This window comes from Choloepus didactylus, chromosome 2 (genome assembly GCF_015220235.1).
Source record: "Choloepus didactylus isolate mChoDid1 chromosome 2, mChoDid1.pri, whole genome shotgun sequence".
Classification (NCBI taxonomy): Eukaryota; Metazoa; Chordata; class Mammalia; order Pilosa; family Megalonychidae; genus Choloepus; species Choloepus didactylus.
The window spans coordinates 94,972,619-94,988,974 of record NC_051308.1 but is presented as its reverse complement, the minus strand read 5'-3'; the positions used below and the strand labels follow the sequence as shown (position 1 = coordinate 94,988,974).

General features: G+C 37.8%; 1 protein-coding gene across 1 annotated transcript in view; it reads right to left on the bottom strand.

The window, feature by feature from the left end:
* Nucleotides 1-754: 754 nt before the first annotated feature.
* CCDC181 (coiled-coil domain containing 181) overlaps nt 755-16,356 on the bottom strand; it is a 61,266-nt gene continuing 45,664 nt past the window's right edge. The window contains 2 exon segments of the mRNA XM_037825400.1: nt 755-1,104; nt 6,472-6,623. Of these exon segments, the coding sequence (XP_037681328.1) occupies nt 945-1,104; nt 6,472-6,623 (312 nt within the window). The 3' untranslated portion in view covers nt 755-944.

Here is a 16,356-nt window from a genome sequence, read left to right as displayed (position 1 = left end):
GGCAAGAATCTTTTCTTCTGAAACTTCTACAGAACTCCTGTGGTAACTCCACTCTCCATCACATTTGTATGTTTACCTTTGTCCTCCATCCCTTATAGGCCTCTTATACACATCAGTGTCCTGTCCTCCACACATTGAATTCCTGCCTTTATCGTATTTGTATAGTCTTAAATATTTCACATATGTCTATCAAGGTATGTAAACTCTATAATATAGCTAAGAATAAGGGTTCTGCAATCCAACAGATCAGAGTCTATGTGAGCAAACTGCTCACTTTAGTTTCCTCATCTGCCAAATGAGGATAATAAGGTTATTATAAGGATTATATGAAACTATTTATGTAAAGCAGTTACAACAATATCAGGTATACTACAAGCTCTCAATAAAAATTAATTTTTAACATGCCTAAAATAGTAATATACATAATTATTGCCTTTTTTTTTAAGAACGGGTGGAATTAGACCTACCCTATCTCTTAGCCTGCCACAACTATTCAAATTCAAAGTTGACATACATAGGACTTTGTGTAAGGCCCTGAACCAAACCTGTTCAAGTCCCTTCTGCTTTATGAAATATTCTTACAATTTTTGTATTATTCTAGGAACTATGGATAGAAATATATCCCTTTCTTATGTTCTTTCCAGCTAGAAATGTTAACAAATAAAATATTTTAAAAGCAGAGGAACACAGAGTTCATTTGTTGTTCAATTTGTTGTACTCACTATATGACTAAGAGATGGCATGACACATTACAACAGAGTTAAAGAAGAAATTTATTTTGTTCTAGTATTTTTTTAAAAAAAGATAAATTCACTGTCATCATCACCAAAATATTAATACCATTTCCATAATTTATAGTATGTCCAAAGCCCACAGGCCATAAGAAATGATATCCAAAATTTTGAGGGGTGGCAGATGCCAAATGAAATATTTAATAGATACTTTCAGTTGTAATGATCAGTAAAACGAAAGGATTTGGCTTCTGACATATATAGATGGTTCTGTAATTGTTTCGAACGCTTTGCTTCTAGTCGGAGCTGTCTAGTTCTCTCTTTGGCAGCTTGTTGCTCTGCTAGTTTTTCTATCCGTTTCCTTCTTAGCCATCTGTAAAGAGAGGTATGACCAGATTTGGTATATCAACTAGAATATACTCTTCATACTATAAAGTTACTACTACCGTCAAAGTAAATCGACATTTCTTTACATTGAAAGGCTGTAGCAGCAAAACAAATTATTATTTACTGAAAACTTTCAGGCTTATAACCCAGGCTCACACAGGACACCATAACTACATTTATTTTTTATTTTTTTTTATTTTATTTTGAAACAAATTCAAACTTACAGGAACAGTTACAAAAACAATACAAACCCCATACACAAAACTCTCGCATACCCCAACTCTTGTCCCGACACCCCAATCCACCAACTTTAACATCCTTTCACACCGTTTCTTTCTTTCCCTCCTTCCCTCCCTCCCTATCATCCATCATCTATCACTCTGTCTTCTGAACGTAAGAGAGCAAGCTGCACACATCCTTGAACAAACAATATAATTCACATATACATTTCCCACGAACAATAACATTCTTTTATGCAATCCTATTAAGTGCTGCTAAGAAGTTCAAGAAATTCAACATTGATACAAAGCTTACATTCTATATTTCCTTTTTTTCCTTTATGTCCCAGCTGTGTCCCTTTGAGCCTCCTATCCTCCATCCTCAGATCCCATCCAGGATCATGCTTAGCATTTAATTGTCATTATCTATTTAGACTGTCTTTTTTTTTTTCACTTGTGGAAACATATATACAGCCTAAATCTTCCCATTCCAACCCCTCCCTAGCATTCCATTAGTGGGGTTAATCACATTTGCAATGCTGCAATGCTAACACCTTCCCACCATCCATTACTAGAAATTTCCCTTCACCCCGAACAGAAACCCTACACTCATTTCTTAATTCCCCATTGCCCCTTCCCCACATCTTGTAACCCATACTCTACTTTTCATCTCTATGGTCATATTCTCTGTTACTTTCTTTGTATTTACCATGGGGCTTAAATTTAACCTCTTAAATCTATAACAATCTTGTTTTTCTTTGATACTAACTTAACTTCAATAGGACACATAAACTATGTTCCTTTACTCCTCCATTCCCCCACCTTTATGTAGTTCTTGTCAAAAATTACATATTTTACATTGAGTCCAAAACCACTGATTTATCATTACACTTTATGTATTTTAGATCCTATAGGAAGTAAATAGTGGAGTTACAAATCAAAAAGACAGTATTGGTATTTATATTTACTATGTGATCTTCACTGGAAATCTTTATTTCTTCATGTGGTTTGAGTCAATTGTTTAGTGTCCCTTCCTTTCAGCCTGCTCAATTCCCTTTAGCATTTCTTATAGGACTGATCTACTGATGTTGAAGTCCCTCAGCTTTTGATTATCCAGGAAAGTTTTCATCTCCCCCTCATTTTTATCCCTTCAATTGTTTGTGAATTTTCTAAGTCTCTGATGGTTATTGACTTCTATTTGTATTCCACTGAGGTCAGAGAATGTGCTTTGAATAAATTCAATTTTTTAAAAAAATTTATTGAGGCTTGTTTTATGTCCCAGTATATGGCCTATTCTAGAGAAAGAACTGTGATCACTATAGAAGAACCTATGTCCTGGTGATTTGGGATGTAATGTTCTACATATGTCTGTTAAATTTCTCTATATGTCTCTCTCCTTTCTTTGTTTCTCTGTCAGTAGGGCTCCCTTTAGTATCTGAAGTAGGGCAGGTCTTTTATTAGCAAAACCTCTCAGCATTTGTTTGTCTGTGAAAAATTTAAGCTCTCCCTCAAATTTGAAGGAGAGTTTTGCTGGATAAAGTATTCTTGGCTGGAAATTTTTCTCTCTCAGAATTTTAAATATGTCATGCCACTGCCTTCTCACCTACATGGTGGCCACTGAGTAGTCACTACTTAGTCTTATGCTGTTTCATTTGTATGTGGTTAATTGCTTTTCTCTTGCTGCTTTCAGAACTTGCTCCTTCTCTTCAGTATTTGGCAGTCTGATCAGAATATGTCTTAGAGTGGGTTTATTTGGATTTATTCTATTTGGAGTTCACTGGGCATTTATGCTTTGTGTATTTATATTGTGTAGAAGGTTTGGGAAGTTTTCCCCAACAATTTCTTTGAATACTCTTTCTAGACTTTACCATTCTCTTCCCCTTCGGGGACACCAATGAGTGTTAAATTTCGATGTTTTATTTTATCTATCATATCCCTGAGATCCATTTCGAATTTTTTATTTTTTTCCCCATTCTTCCTTTTGTTCTTTCATTTTCCATTCTGTGGTCCTCAAGGAGGCTGAGTCATTGTACAACTTCCTCTAATCTTGTATTATGAGTATCCAGAGTCTTTTTAATTTGGCCAACACTTCCTTTTATTTCCATAAGATAATCTATTTTTTTATTTACTCTTGCAATTTCTTCTTTATTCTCTTCTAGGGTCTTCTTCATGTCCTTTATATCCTGCACCATCCTCTTGTCATTTGTCCTTAATTCTTTAATTGTGCCAAGGACTGTGTCTCTTCTGATCTTTTGATTTGGGTGTTTGGGTTTGGGTTCTCCATATCATCTGGTTTTATCATATGCTTTAAGATTTTCTGTTGTTTTTGGCCTCTTGGCATTTGCGTTACTTTCCGGATATAAAAAATACCGATCTGTAATTTGTCAGATCTACAGCTTGGTGGCGTACACTTTAACTAACTAGCAGATGGCGTCCACGAGTCTCCTATTCCCCTCAAGACAGTTTCCCCAAATTTGTCTTTGTGGTGTGTGGGGATCTGATTCTTCTGGTGTCCAACTGCTGCACTAAGTTTGGGTGTGTTGTTGGTGCTGTCCGCCCTGAATGTGGGGCTCTGTCTGGGTGGTTAGCGAGGCAGGGGAGCTTTAATAATCAAACCTCCCACGTGTTCCCGGAGGTTTAAGGCTTTGCAAGAGTCTAAGCCTTCATTTCAGTCTTGCCACAGATTGTCTCTGCTGCTGACCCACAAGTCCCCGGCATTTGCATAGGGTCCCTGGGATTTCCGAGCGGGTCCCCACTCTCAGCTGTGCTCTTCTAGGACCTTTGCCAAGGGAAGGCTGTGCCATGTCACAAGTGCACGCTGGCCCACCAGGGAAGTCCTGGGCCGCCGGGCTGTGCAGGGGCGCTCCCAGCCCGCTGCAAAGATGGCTGAATGGGGAGTGTTAATCTCCTCCTCCTCGCACAGCTCCGCCTTCCCAGCTCCGGGACAATCAGCTGCAGGTGCACCAAAGACCACTGACCACGGATGATACTGTGACATGTGCATGGTGCTGTGGGAAAGACTCTCCGTTACACTGGGTTTCTTGGCGCGGCTCTGGCCTGTGGGTCGGGCCCGGGCAGGAGCGTCCCCTGCCTGCCGGGGAGATGGCTACAAGAGGCAAGGTTTCTTTCTCCTTTTGGTTCCCCTCTGTCCCCCTGTCCCTGAGACAATCAGCAGTGGGCTAGCCTCCATGCCAGACACCAAGACATTGGCAGAGTCCACTCCCGCCGTGCTTCACTATGCGGTTCTCACCATCTTAACCACAGCTGTTCCCAGGTTTTTTTTTTTTTTAAAGAACTAGTCTGTCTCCAAATGCCAGCCCACAGTTTTCCCACACTGCAGTGTGGCCACTGGACTTTCAGGCAGCTCACTCGTTTCAAAATGCAGACTCCCAGTTTCACCAAGTGCACCATCCCTGTGGATTCAGCAGAACTTGTCCAGCTGGTGCATTGCTGAGAACTGGTGTTCTGGGTCACTTTCTGGCTTTTATCTAGTATTTTTCATGGAGGTGTTTTTTTGCCCTGTCTCACCTAGCCACTATCCTGTCATGAGGTCCCATAGCTATATTTAGAATCAAATATTTGAAAATAAGTTTGTTGTATGATAAAACTGCCAACTTAATTGGTTTTATAGTTTTTTTCCAAAGACAATATTTTCTATGTGTGATAGGATCTACCCCTTTTTAAAATATGGTTTTCTAAACAAATACGTATTAGATAGATTCCAAATAACTTATTGTTTGTATTCTAAGACATTACTCAATCAGGTTAAGAGTAACAGCATGCAGAAATACTTCCTTGTTCATATTGGTAGGGAAATTATAGTATTCTTGCTTTTTGGTGCATAAGATAGTTCTTAATTAAAATGGAAAAATAAGCCTAAGTGTTAAAGCATCAAAAGAGGTGAAGGAAAAGAGTCTACATTCTAACAAATTCAAGTCTATAAACCCTGCTTAAGTAAAATAACATTAAAAATAACTATACAAACATATCTGGTATATAAGTGTGTGTGTGTGTGTATATATACACACATATACATACATACATAATACATACATAGAAATAGTATATTTTTCCTAAATAAATATAAACAACTAAATAACTGTGTTAGAAGAAAGTAAACTTAAGGAACATAATAATCTATGTGGTCCTGAATTGGGTACTGGTTTGGACAAATTAAGTTATTTAGAGGACAATTGGGTAAAAATGGATATGGCTTATTAGATCATTAATGAAAATAAGCAAATTACAGTGTAATCTCCATTTACATTTTTTAATTTTACATATATGTAGAGAGAAATGTTTAGAAGATACATACTAAGGTGCTAACAGCAGTGATCTCCAGGTGATGAAAATATGACTCCCCCCTCCATTTCCACAATGTACATCTACTGCTTATAATAAAGGGCTATGTAAAAAAAAAAAAAGATAAAACAAAAAAAAAATTAAAAAAAGGAAAGAGAAAAAGAAGGGAGGGAGGAGGAAGGAAGGAATCAGAAAGAAATGAACTTCAAACAAATGAATTCAATATCCACTCTCTGCCCACTCCTGCCCCAAAGCTTGCTGACAGAATTATGAAGCCAGGTCTGTATCCTGAGAGTTAGGTAATTGCAGTCTTAGCTAGATAAATGAAGAGAGAGCAAGTTTAATTCAAATTACCAAAATGTGTGCCCAAATCTCTTTTTCTTTTGGTCTACATAGATCTTCCTCCTAAGCCCACCTGCCTGTCTTTAAAGAAAGACATTTCTTGGCAAATAAAACTCTTTATTCAGTTTTCCTGAGAACTAAATAGGAGAAACTGTAATCAATCTTTGGCCCATTTCTCTAGGAAATAAGTAAACAAAAAAATAAATGACAGTAAGTAAATGGCAGGCTATCAAAGGGTATCATACTGATGCCTTAAGAAACAATTTTAGTATTCAAAACTATCTTGATGAAAGAAGGGTATAGGTGTGCACACTGTAGAATTAGTTCACATGTTTAAATTAGTTCACATGTTTAAATAGGCCTGGATTTAAAATTTAATAGGAACCTAGTATAAGAAATAAAAGATTTTGGGTTTCTTTCCAAGTTTATTGATTATGTAATTTTCCAAAATGAACATCAGAAAAGGAAAAACAGTGTTGTCATTAACTTACTCTTTAAAGGCCCTTTCACGGCCTTCTGTTCCTCTAAGGAAGAATAAGCATTCCTCTTGCCTTCTTAGTTCTTCTGTCTTTCTTTCTTTCATCTGCTCTTCATGCTTTTTTTTAAGCCATAACCGAAAAGCTTGCTGTGGATCTCTATTTTCCTGCTGATTAGAAAAACAAGCTTTGCTTACTTGTAATAAGCCCGAACAACTTTTAGAGGCCCTGCCTGCTGGAACCCACACAAGAATACATGTTCCACTCACCAACTTTTCATAATAATGCCAACCTCTTATCTGCATGCCTAGTATCCAAACCAAATATATCACCCTTGATTCAGCAACACTGATTAACCTTTTGTCAGAAAATTCAACATGGAACTCACTGACATCTGGCTTCTTTCAAAAGTCTTTTGAGGTCATTGGCTTATGAAGAAAGTCTAAAGCAGAGATTTTTTTAACTTTTCAAAGTTGAACACTTTTTTCAAATAAAATAATTTTGCATGATGGCATAAAACAAATTGTCAAGAAGGGTTAGAGAAAGCGGGTATGAGTGGAGGTGAAGTCTTCATAACAGTTCCTGAAGGTGCTCCATGAAGTGCAGTTTGAAAACCAATGATCCAACACTTGGGCAAATTCATCCGTTCCTTTAAATTCTAATCTGTTTTTAAATTTTAAGAGTATATGTCAGAAGTTACTTAACAGTCAAGGCCTTCTCCAAACTATAATTATTATTATGGAGGTTGGCCACAGGGATTTTCAGCCATAAATATTTTCTCATAAGATAATAACCATAAGGATTTTGTCAAAAGAAGAAGCTACTGGAAGTAGCTTATTGCATGGTTCCTCAAACTTCATGACAGATATATCTTCAGGAAATTTTCAAAAGCTGAAAGAGCTCTTATTCAGGGACTAAAGGCAAGTGATGGAAGAGATTTGGGGCTCTTTAACCCTGGGGAAAAGTATGACTATGTAGATGCCTGGCTAGAACACAAAGGAAAGGATAAACTTTTTTAGCACTTTTCCCGAATATGACTTTTGTGATAAAGACCTTCTTCTACGTCTTGCATTTTCCAATTTCTGTAACTCCCATTGCTAAGTATGTGCCAGTCTAACTTATAAAATATTTGTAGCTTGGGATCTTTGATGTACAATGCTGAACTGTGGGGAGAGGACTATAGACCTAGGGGATCATGCTTAACACCTAGAAGTCTGGGAATGCCTGGAGATGACTTAAAAGCATTCAATCTAGAGTTACAGAGCACAAGGCTAAAGGATTGACAGATATCCCTACTTATTCATTCAACAAAGATTTACAGAGTACTGTAGCTAGCTAAAATAGCACACAGCCATATGAAGATTCTTACTCTCACAATTGGTGTAGCTGCAGAATTGCTCTAGTCACAGTAGATGGGATATTCCACACGTGTCTCATGTTCATGCCTGATTAACAGACTTGCTTTCTCCACTAGGTGAAACTATTTACGAGGGCTTTCTGTCATGCTAGAGATCATGTGCACTGCTTTGTGCTGCTTTGTGCTGCCTATTTCGAGTGTTGCCATGACTTCCCATCCTAAATTGTGGGTTCTGTTCCAAGAACTCCCCAGGACCTCACAACCTCACCTAGTGAAATTTCTGGCTAGCAAGAAGGGGACCATAAGCCCTATTGCTCCTTTCCAGATCTCCTAAGCCAAGGCTGTTTGACTAATTACTCTGAAAGGACTCCAGCCAGTAGGTGGACTTCATCCCACTAGTGTGGTGGAAGGGGACGTCCCCCTCATAAGCAGAGTGGCACCAAGACAGTGTCAGGTCATGTTCCTGATGTGAGAGGAAGACTGGGATACCTTCCAAACACTGCCCTCTGTGTCTAAGGATGGCACAGAGGCATGGGAGTCCAAGTTATACTTTCCTCTTAACCCCACTTCCCACCCAAGCCTTTACTAGGGAGGGGGCATCCCCTGCATGAGAACTGTTATGGCACCTGTAACCAGGCAATGCTGCCGGAGTCAACAATCTTTCCTTTTGCTGTCACTCTTCATCCCCTGACCGTATGGGTTATTGCAGGTCCCATCCATGGTGATTGGTGGCACAAGACTTAATGTCCTGAGACAGGGGCCAGGAGCACTTCCTAAAACTTGGAGGAGTCAACTGGTAGCTAGAGAAATATACAATGCCCTCACAACGGGCTTGGGCTTACTAAGTGCAGCTACATACCAATATCAAAATGTGCTCCTCAAAGCTAGACTTCCCTATAATTGTGCCTAAGAGCCTCCTCCTGAATGCCTCTTTGTTGCTCAGATGTGGCCCTCTCTCTCTAGCTAAGCCAACTTGAAAGGTGAAATCACTGCCCTCCCCGCTATGTGGGATCAGACACCCAGGGGAGTGAATCTCCCTGGCAATGTGGAATATGACTCCCGGGGAGGAATGTAGGCCTGGCATCGTGGGATGGAGAACATCTTCTTGACCAAAAGGGGGATGTGAAAGGAAATGAAATAAGCTTCAGTGGCAGAGAGATTCCAAAAGGAACCAAGAGGTCACTCTGGTGGGCACTCTTACGCACAATATAGACAACTCTTTTTAGGTTCTAATGAATTGGGGTAGCTGGTGGTGGATACCTGAAACTATCAAACTACAACCCAGAACCCATGAATCTCGAAGACAGTTGTATAAAAATGTAGCTTATGAGGGGTGACAATAGGGTTGGGAAAGCCATAAGGACCACACTCCACTTTGTCTAGTTTATGGATGGATGAGTAGAAACATAGGGGAAGGAAACAAACAGCCAAAGGTACCCAGTGTTCTTTTTTACTTCAATTGCTCTTTTTCACTCTAATTATTATTCCTGTTATTTTTGTGTGTGTGCTAATGAAGGTGTCAGGGATTGATTTAGGTGATGAATGTACAACTATGTGATGGTACTGTAAACAATCGAAAGTACGATTTGTTTTGTATGACTGCATGGTATGTGAATATATCTCAATAAAATGAAGAATTAAAAAAAAAAAAAAAAAAAGGAACCAAGAGGTCACTCTGGTGGGCACTCTTACGCACAATATAGACAACTCTTTTTAGGTTCTAATGAATTGGGGTAGCTGGCGGTAGATACCTGAAACTATCAAACTATAACCCAGAACCCATAAATCTTGAAGACAATTGTATAAAAATGTAGCTAATGAGGGGTGACAGTGGGATTGGGAAAGCCATAAGGACCACACTCCCCTTTGTCAAGCTTATGGATGGATGAGTAGAAAAATGGGGGAAGGAAAAAACAAACAAACAAAGGCACCCAGTGTTCTTTTTTACTTTAATTGCTCTTTTTCACTTTAATTATTATTCTTGTTATTTTTGTGTGTGTGGTAATGAAGGTGTCAGGGATTGATTTTGGTGATGACTGCACAACTATGTAATGGTACTGTGAACAATCTAATGTACGATTTGTTTTGTATGACTGCATGGTATGTGAATATATCTCAATAAAATGAATATTTAAAAAAAAAATTGTGCTCCTCCTCAGAACCCCACCTAAGGTGACCTGGCCACCACTGCTTTGTGAGATGCTGATGAAGAATGCTCTGAGTTGACTGGGACACCCTAGAGAGACAGATGGCTGCCTACAAACAGGATGCATTAGGAGGCACTTCACAAATATTTCAAGTTACGACAGGGGGTTAAGATCACAGCAGATGAGGAAGAACTTGAAACTGAAACATGCAATTTCACGAGGCTAAAGATTCAAAGTATTCTTAAAAGATTCTGTGCAAAAAGAGGAGGGAAAAGGGAGAGAATGGTTACTGAGTCTTTAATATGCGGTCCAAGTTGCTACTCTCATCCCAGGAAATGAGCAACTGGCCAGTATCACTAAAGACCCCCTAATGACCTGGATATTTATGGGATGGAAAAAAATGCACCTATACATATCAGTTATTACCACAAAGGCAGATGCCCATTGACAAACAATTGATGAGAACTGATTATTACTTAGAAAAATTGGAAGTGTATGGTGGGTTTATCATTTCTTTGAGCATTCAGACAAAAGGGACCTGGAGTTCATCTCCCACCCTGAGGAGACCCTCTTTGACACAGAGTCACAGGAACTTTTCTTAAAGGCCATGATTCACAACCTCACCAATTCTTTCCTTGTCCCTTTTGGGCCTCCTCCCTTATTGACTCAGCTCAAGGAACTCAGTTCACTTCCCCTATGGCTCAAGAAAGGCTGCTAGAATAAGGGATCATTTGGAATTTTCACATGCCTTACTGCCCACAGGCAGAAGGACTTACTGAGAAACAGAATAGCCTCCTCAAAAATCTTTTACTATGCATGCAACGACATGTATGAACCTTCAGGACATTGTATTGTGTGCAATAAGCTAGAAACAAAAGGGCAAATATTGTACGTTTTCACTAATATGAACTAGCTATAATGAGCAAACTCTAAGAGTTAAATTTAAGAGCACAGGATATCAGAAGATAGAGAGAGGGCAGAGATTGGGCAATTGATGCTTAAGGAGTACAGAATGTTTAATAAGATTGTTTATAAAAGTTCGGAAATATACAGCACAATATTGTGTGATGGTAACACAATATTATAACTGTAATTAAAGCTGAGGGTTTGAGTATGGCTGAAAAAGGAAAATCAGGGTCATGTATGTCACCAAAAGGAAAGCCAGAGGATAAAAACTGGGAATGTATAACTCAGTAAAACCTAGTGTAGATAATGATGGTGGTTAATTGTACAAATACAAGAAAATTTTTAATGAACTAGAACAAATCACACAAAAATCACTATTATAAGGTGTTAATAATGGGTGGTATTTTGGAGTACAATTAATGCAAACTAAGGTCTACAGTTAACAGTAACATTGTAGTATTCTTTAATTAATTGAAACAAATGCACTATATCAAGGCTAAATGTCAATAACGGGGATATAATGGAGGGATACAGGATTTTTCTCCTTTCTTTTCAGAAGAAATAAAAATGTTCTCAAACAGATTGTGGTGGTGAATGCATAACTATGTGATTATACCAAGGGCCACTGACTGTACACTTAGGATGGACTGTATGGTGTGTGAAAAAAACTGTTTAAAAAAAAAGCAAAGGACAATAATAATAGGACAAATAACCCAATTAAAACAAAATGGAAAATGGACAAAGAATTTCTCCAAAGAAGATATACAAAAGGCCAATAAACCAGTGAAATGATGTTTAACATCTACATTACAACAGAAAAATATAAAGGGTAGTACTGAAAAGTCCATCCTTGACCCCACAAATTTACGTTGTGCTCCTCACAGTCAATTCCCTCCTCATCCCTCACCCCTCACCTCACACCCATTTTCTATTGTGTCTGGCTTTTCACTTAGAATAGTGCTTTTGAGATTCATCCTTGTACTTGTGTTTATCAGTAGTCCATTCCCTTTGATAGCTGATAGTTTTCCATTATATGGACATGTTTATCAGCTCACCAGTTAACAGGCACTTGGGTTGTTTCTAATTTTTGGCTATCATGAATAAAACTACTATGAACATTCACATACAAGGCATTACAAGGACATATGTTCGTCTCTCTTGGATAAATACCTAGGAGTAGAATTGCTAGATGGTAAGTGTATGTTTAACTTTATAAGAAACAAACGGTTTTCCAAAGTGACTACATTCCCACCAGTGATGTATTAGTATTCCAGTTGCTCCAAGTCTTTGCCAAACTTGGCATTCATCAGTCTTTTTAGTCTTAGCCATTTTTAGTGGTGGGTATTCTCTCAACGTGATTTTAGTTTGCATTTCCCTAGTGACTAGTGAGGTTGAGAGTCTTCTCATGTGCCTATTTGCCATCTGTATAACTTCTTCGGCAAGGAGTCTATTCAAATCTTTTGCCCAGCTTTTTATTTGTTATTTGTTTTTTTACTATTGGGTTGTAATATTCTGGACATAATTCCTTTGCTATATATAAAATCTTGTATAAATGTTTTGTATGATATTAACAATTACATCAATTTTCTTTTGGTTGATATTTGACTAGTATATATTTTTCCATCACTTCACTTTCAACCTCCTCTCTGAAGTTTTAGGTGTGTCTCTTGCAAATAGCAAAATTTTAAATAACATAATCTGACAATTGCATTATTGTGATTACTGACACATTTGGCAATACATATTTCTATCACTATAATTTATGATAATTATGCTTTTTCTTTTTTTCCTGCCTTCTTTTAGCAATAAAGTTTTATATATTCTCTTTTTCCCAACTTTTAGAGGCTACTCTTAATGTTTTTAAATCCATAATTGACAATTTTTCAAATAAAGTTTAAAGTTAAAAAAAAAAAAAAGACCTATTACTTAAATTACTTAATGACAAATGGATGCCAAAGTTAGGTTAAACTTTTGCCTCAAGCTTTAATATTCCTCAATTCCAGGCCAATAGGTTTCACATGTCCCACACAAATTACCTCCAGCCTCCTAAAATGCCTCTATTAGTCCTCAAGGGAAACCCAGCCCACTTTAGGTCCAAGATGACTACCTCCCTCCACACCAAAGCAATAAATTATTCTTATCCCTTTGGCTATGACTTTTCAGTTGTTTCACCACAATACCAAGAGTGGCAATCCAATAGGGGGTGAATAGTGAAATGGGACCCCCCTGGTAATTGGCAGCCCAACAGGGCCACCAGAAAGGCTCATATTTAGACATATCCACCCTGAGGGAAAATTCCCAGCTCTGGAAGCCTTACTGATATATACAGAATATAAAGATTGGATACTAAACCCTAGTTCCCCCGACTTTTTAGAGGAAGAAGAAATTATAGCAACAGGCCAGAGCAGTGACATTGTGTGAGTTACAGTACAAGGTAAAAACAAACTCCACTGAGTAGAGGTTAGAGATATCTGGAAATGACAAAACCAGGGGAAAGTGACACTTGAGAGTTTGACATGCATACTTAACCAATGCCACTTCTATATTCATTCTCAGCATAGAATGTGCTGTACTGGAAACTAAAAAGGTATTTAAAATCCACCACCTCTCCCTTGTTGGTGGTGCAGCGACTTCAAACCACCAGAAGTACATCACCAAAGCTGGTAAAATGCAAATGCTCATCCTGGCTCTGGCTTACATTCTTCTTATGCCTGGCATGGGGTATAGGGTTGCCGGCTGACTCAGTGGGCCTAGCCATACAGGAGGCCTGCAGCAACTAAATACAGAGGGCCCAACTCTCCCCCATATTGAACCAACCACACATTTGGGCAAAATATAATACATTATCTCAGACCAGCATGCCACTTGGGATGGATAAATCATCACCCATAAGGGCCTTTATAAAAAATGGATTCAATAGTATCAATGCCTAAGATATAGTGACAAATACCTAGAAACCCACAAATTACCTAAACTGGTTCATGAAAAAAATAGAAAACCTGAACAGAACCATAACAAGTAAAGCTACTGATTCAGTAATCAAAAGCCTCCAATCAAAAAGTCCAAGACCAGATGGTTTCACTAGTTAATTCTACACAGCATTTAAAGAATTAACACCAATCCTTTTCAAACATTTCCAAAAAAACTGAAGAGGATGAACCACTTCCCAATATGTTGCATAATGCCAACATTTCCTTTATACCAAGGCCAGATAAAGACATCACAAGAAAAGAAAATTACGTATCAATACACCTCATTAATATTTAGTAACCCCCAACAAAATTACTAACAAATTGAATCCAACAGCATATTAGAAGGATTATACACCATGCCCAAGAGGGAGACATCGGAGTTCTAGCCCAAACAGAGTAGTGATACCTCACTGAGCATCTTAGGCATCCAATTACAATCCCAGAGTTGCCATGCTTTGGAAGTAAGCACCATAACTTACTAGATGGGTTATGCCTTAGAACAAAGGACAAAATCAAAATAGGTCCACCCTAACAAAGCATAAAACCAAGTCTGATAGTTTGAAGAGGGTCTAATACCAATTTAAATGCCTGTCAGAACTAAACTCAATACTCTTTAAAGGAGAACAACGTAATTCAGACTTCCTACAATGTAGCACCCAGAGTCCATTACACAATAAAAAAATCACTAAACATACAAAGAAACAGGAAAGTGTAACTCATAATCTAGAGAAAAGGCAGTCAATAAAAACAGATCCTCAGATATGAGATACTGGGATTTACAGATAAGGACTTTTAAATGGTCTAATATGTTTAAGGATTTAAAGGAAAAAATAAACATGATGAATAAGAAGTGAGAATTTCAGCAAAGAAATGGAAACTTAAAAAAAAAACAACTAAATTCCCTGAATGGAGTTAAGAGTGAACTGGAAGCTGCAAAAGAAAGTCTCAATGCCTAAAGACAGGTCAACAGAAATTATGCAAACTTAACAAAGAAAAAAATTTTAAATAAACAAAACCTTAGTAAATATGAGCTAATAGAAAGTCTTCTAACATATACGATGTCAAGTAGAAGAGAAAGAAAATGGGGTAGAAAAAATATTGGAAGAAATAATGGCCAAAAATTTTCCAAATTTGGTGCAAAACATCAACCTGCAGATCCAAGATCAGCAAACCTCAAGTAAGGTAAATTCAAAGAAAATCACACATAATAAACTGCTGAAAACTAAAGACAGAAAAATTTTAAAGCAGCCAGAGAAAAAGGGCATAATATATACAGAGAAACAGTGATAAGAATGATGGTTGACTTTATTAAATGCAATTTTATTGAGATAGACTCACACAACATATAATCCATCCAGAATATACAATAAATTGCTCGTGGTATCATCATATAATTGTGCATTCATCACCACAATCAATTTTCAAACATTTTCATTACTCCAAAATAAAGAAAAAAATAAAAATAAAAAAGAACACCCAAACCATCCCATAGTCCTTGTCCCCCCCCCCCATTATTTATATACTGTTTTCATTATTTTATTACTTATCTGCCCATACACTGGGTAAAGGGAATGTCAGTCACCAGGTTTTCACATGGCCACAAGATAAAAGCTATACTGTTATACAATTATCATCAAGAATCAAGTCTACTGGATTATCATTCAACAGATTCAGGTATTTCCTCCGAGATATTCTAATACACCAGAAACTAAAAAGAAGTATCTATATAATGCAAAAGAATAACCTCCAGATTTACCTCTCAGCTCTATTTGCAATCTCTGAGCCACTGAAACCTTATTTTGTTCCATTTCTTTTCCCCGTTTTGGTCAAGATGGCGTTCTCAATCCCATGATGCCAGAGCCAGGCTCATCCTTGGGAGTCCTGTCCCTTGTTGCCAGGGAGACTTACATCCCTGGGAGTCATGTCCCACAGAGCAGGGAGAATAGTGAGTTTATTTGCAAAGTTGACTGAGAGGAAGAGGCCACATCTGAGCAACAAAAGAGGTTCTCTGGGGCGACTCTTAGGCATAATTATAAGTAGGCTTAGCTTCTCCTTTGAAGGAATAAGTTTCATAAGGGCAAGCCCCAAGATCAGGGATTTGACTGATTAAATTGGGATTCCCTAATGCTTCCTGGAATATCAGGAATTCCTCAGGTGAGGAAGTTTAATATTTCTACATTTTTCCCCAGTCCTTCAAGGGGACTTTGGAAATACTTCTTTATTTTCTGCCCAAAATACTCTGGGGTGCATCAGGATAACACATAAACCTGTACAGAATAACAAGATCTCATACCCTATTCTAGGTTCCATACAATCATGCTGTTTAAACAAACTGACCATACAGGTTGATAGCTGACTTTTAATCAGAAATAATGATGCCTAGAAAAAAACTGAACGTCTTTAAAGAGCTGAGGGAAAAAAAATTCTACCAACCCCAAATTCCATATCCAGTAACAAAAAATTCTTTAAAAATGATGTATTTGTGATAAAGTCAGGATATATACTGTAATCCCTAGAG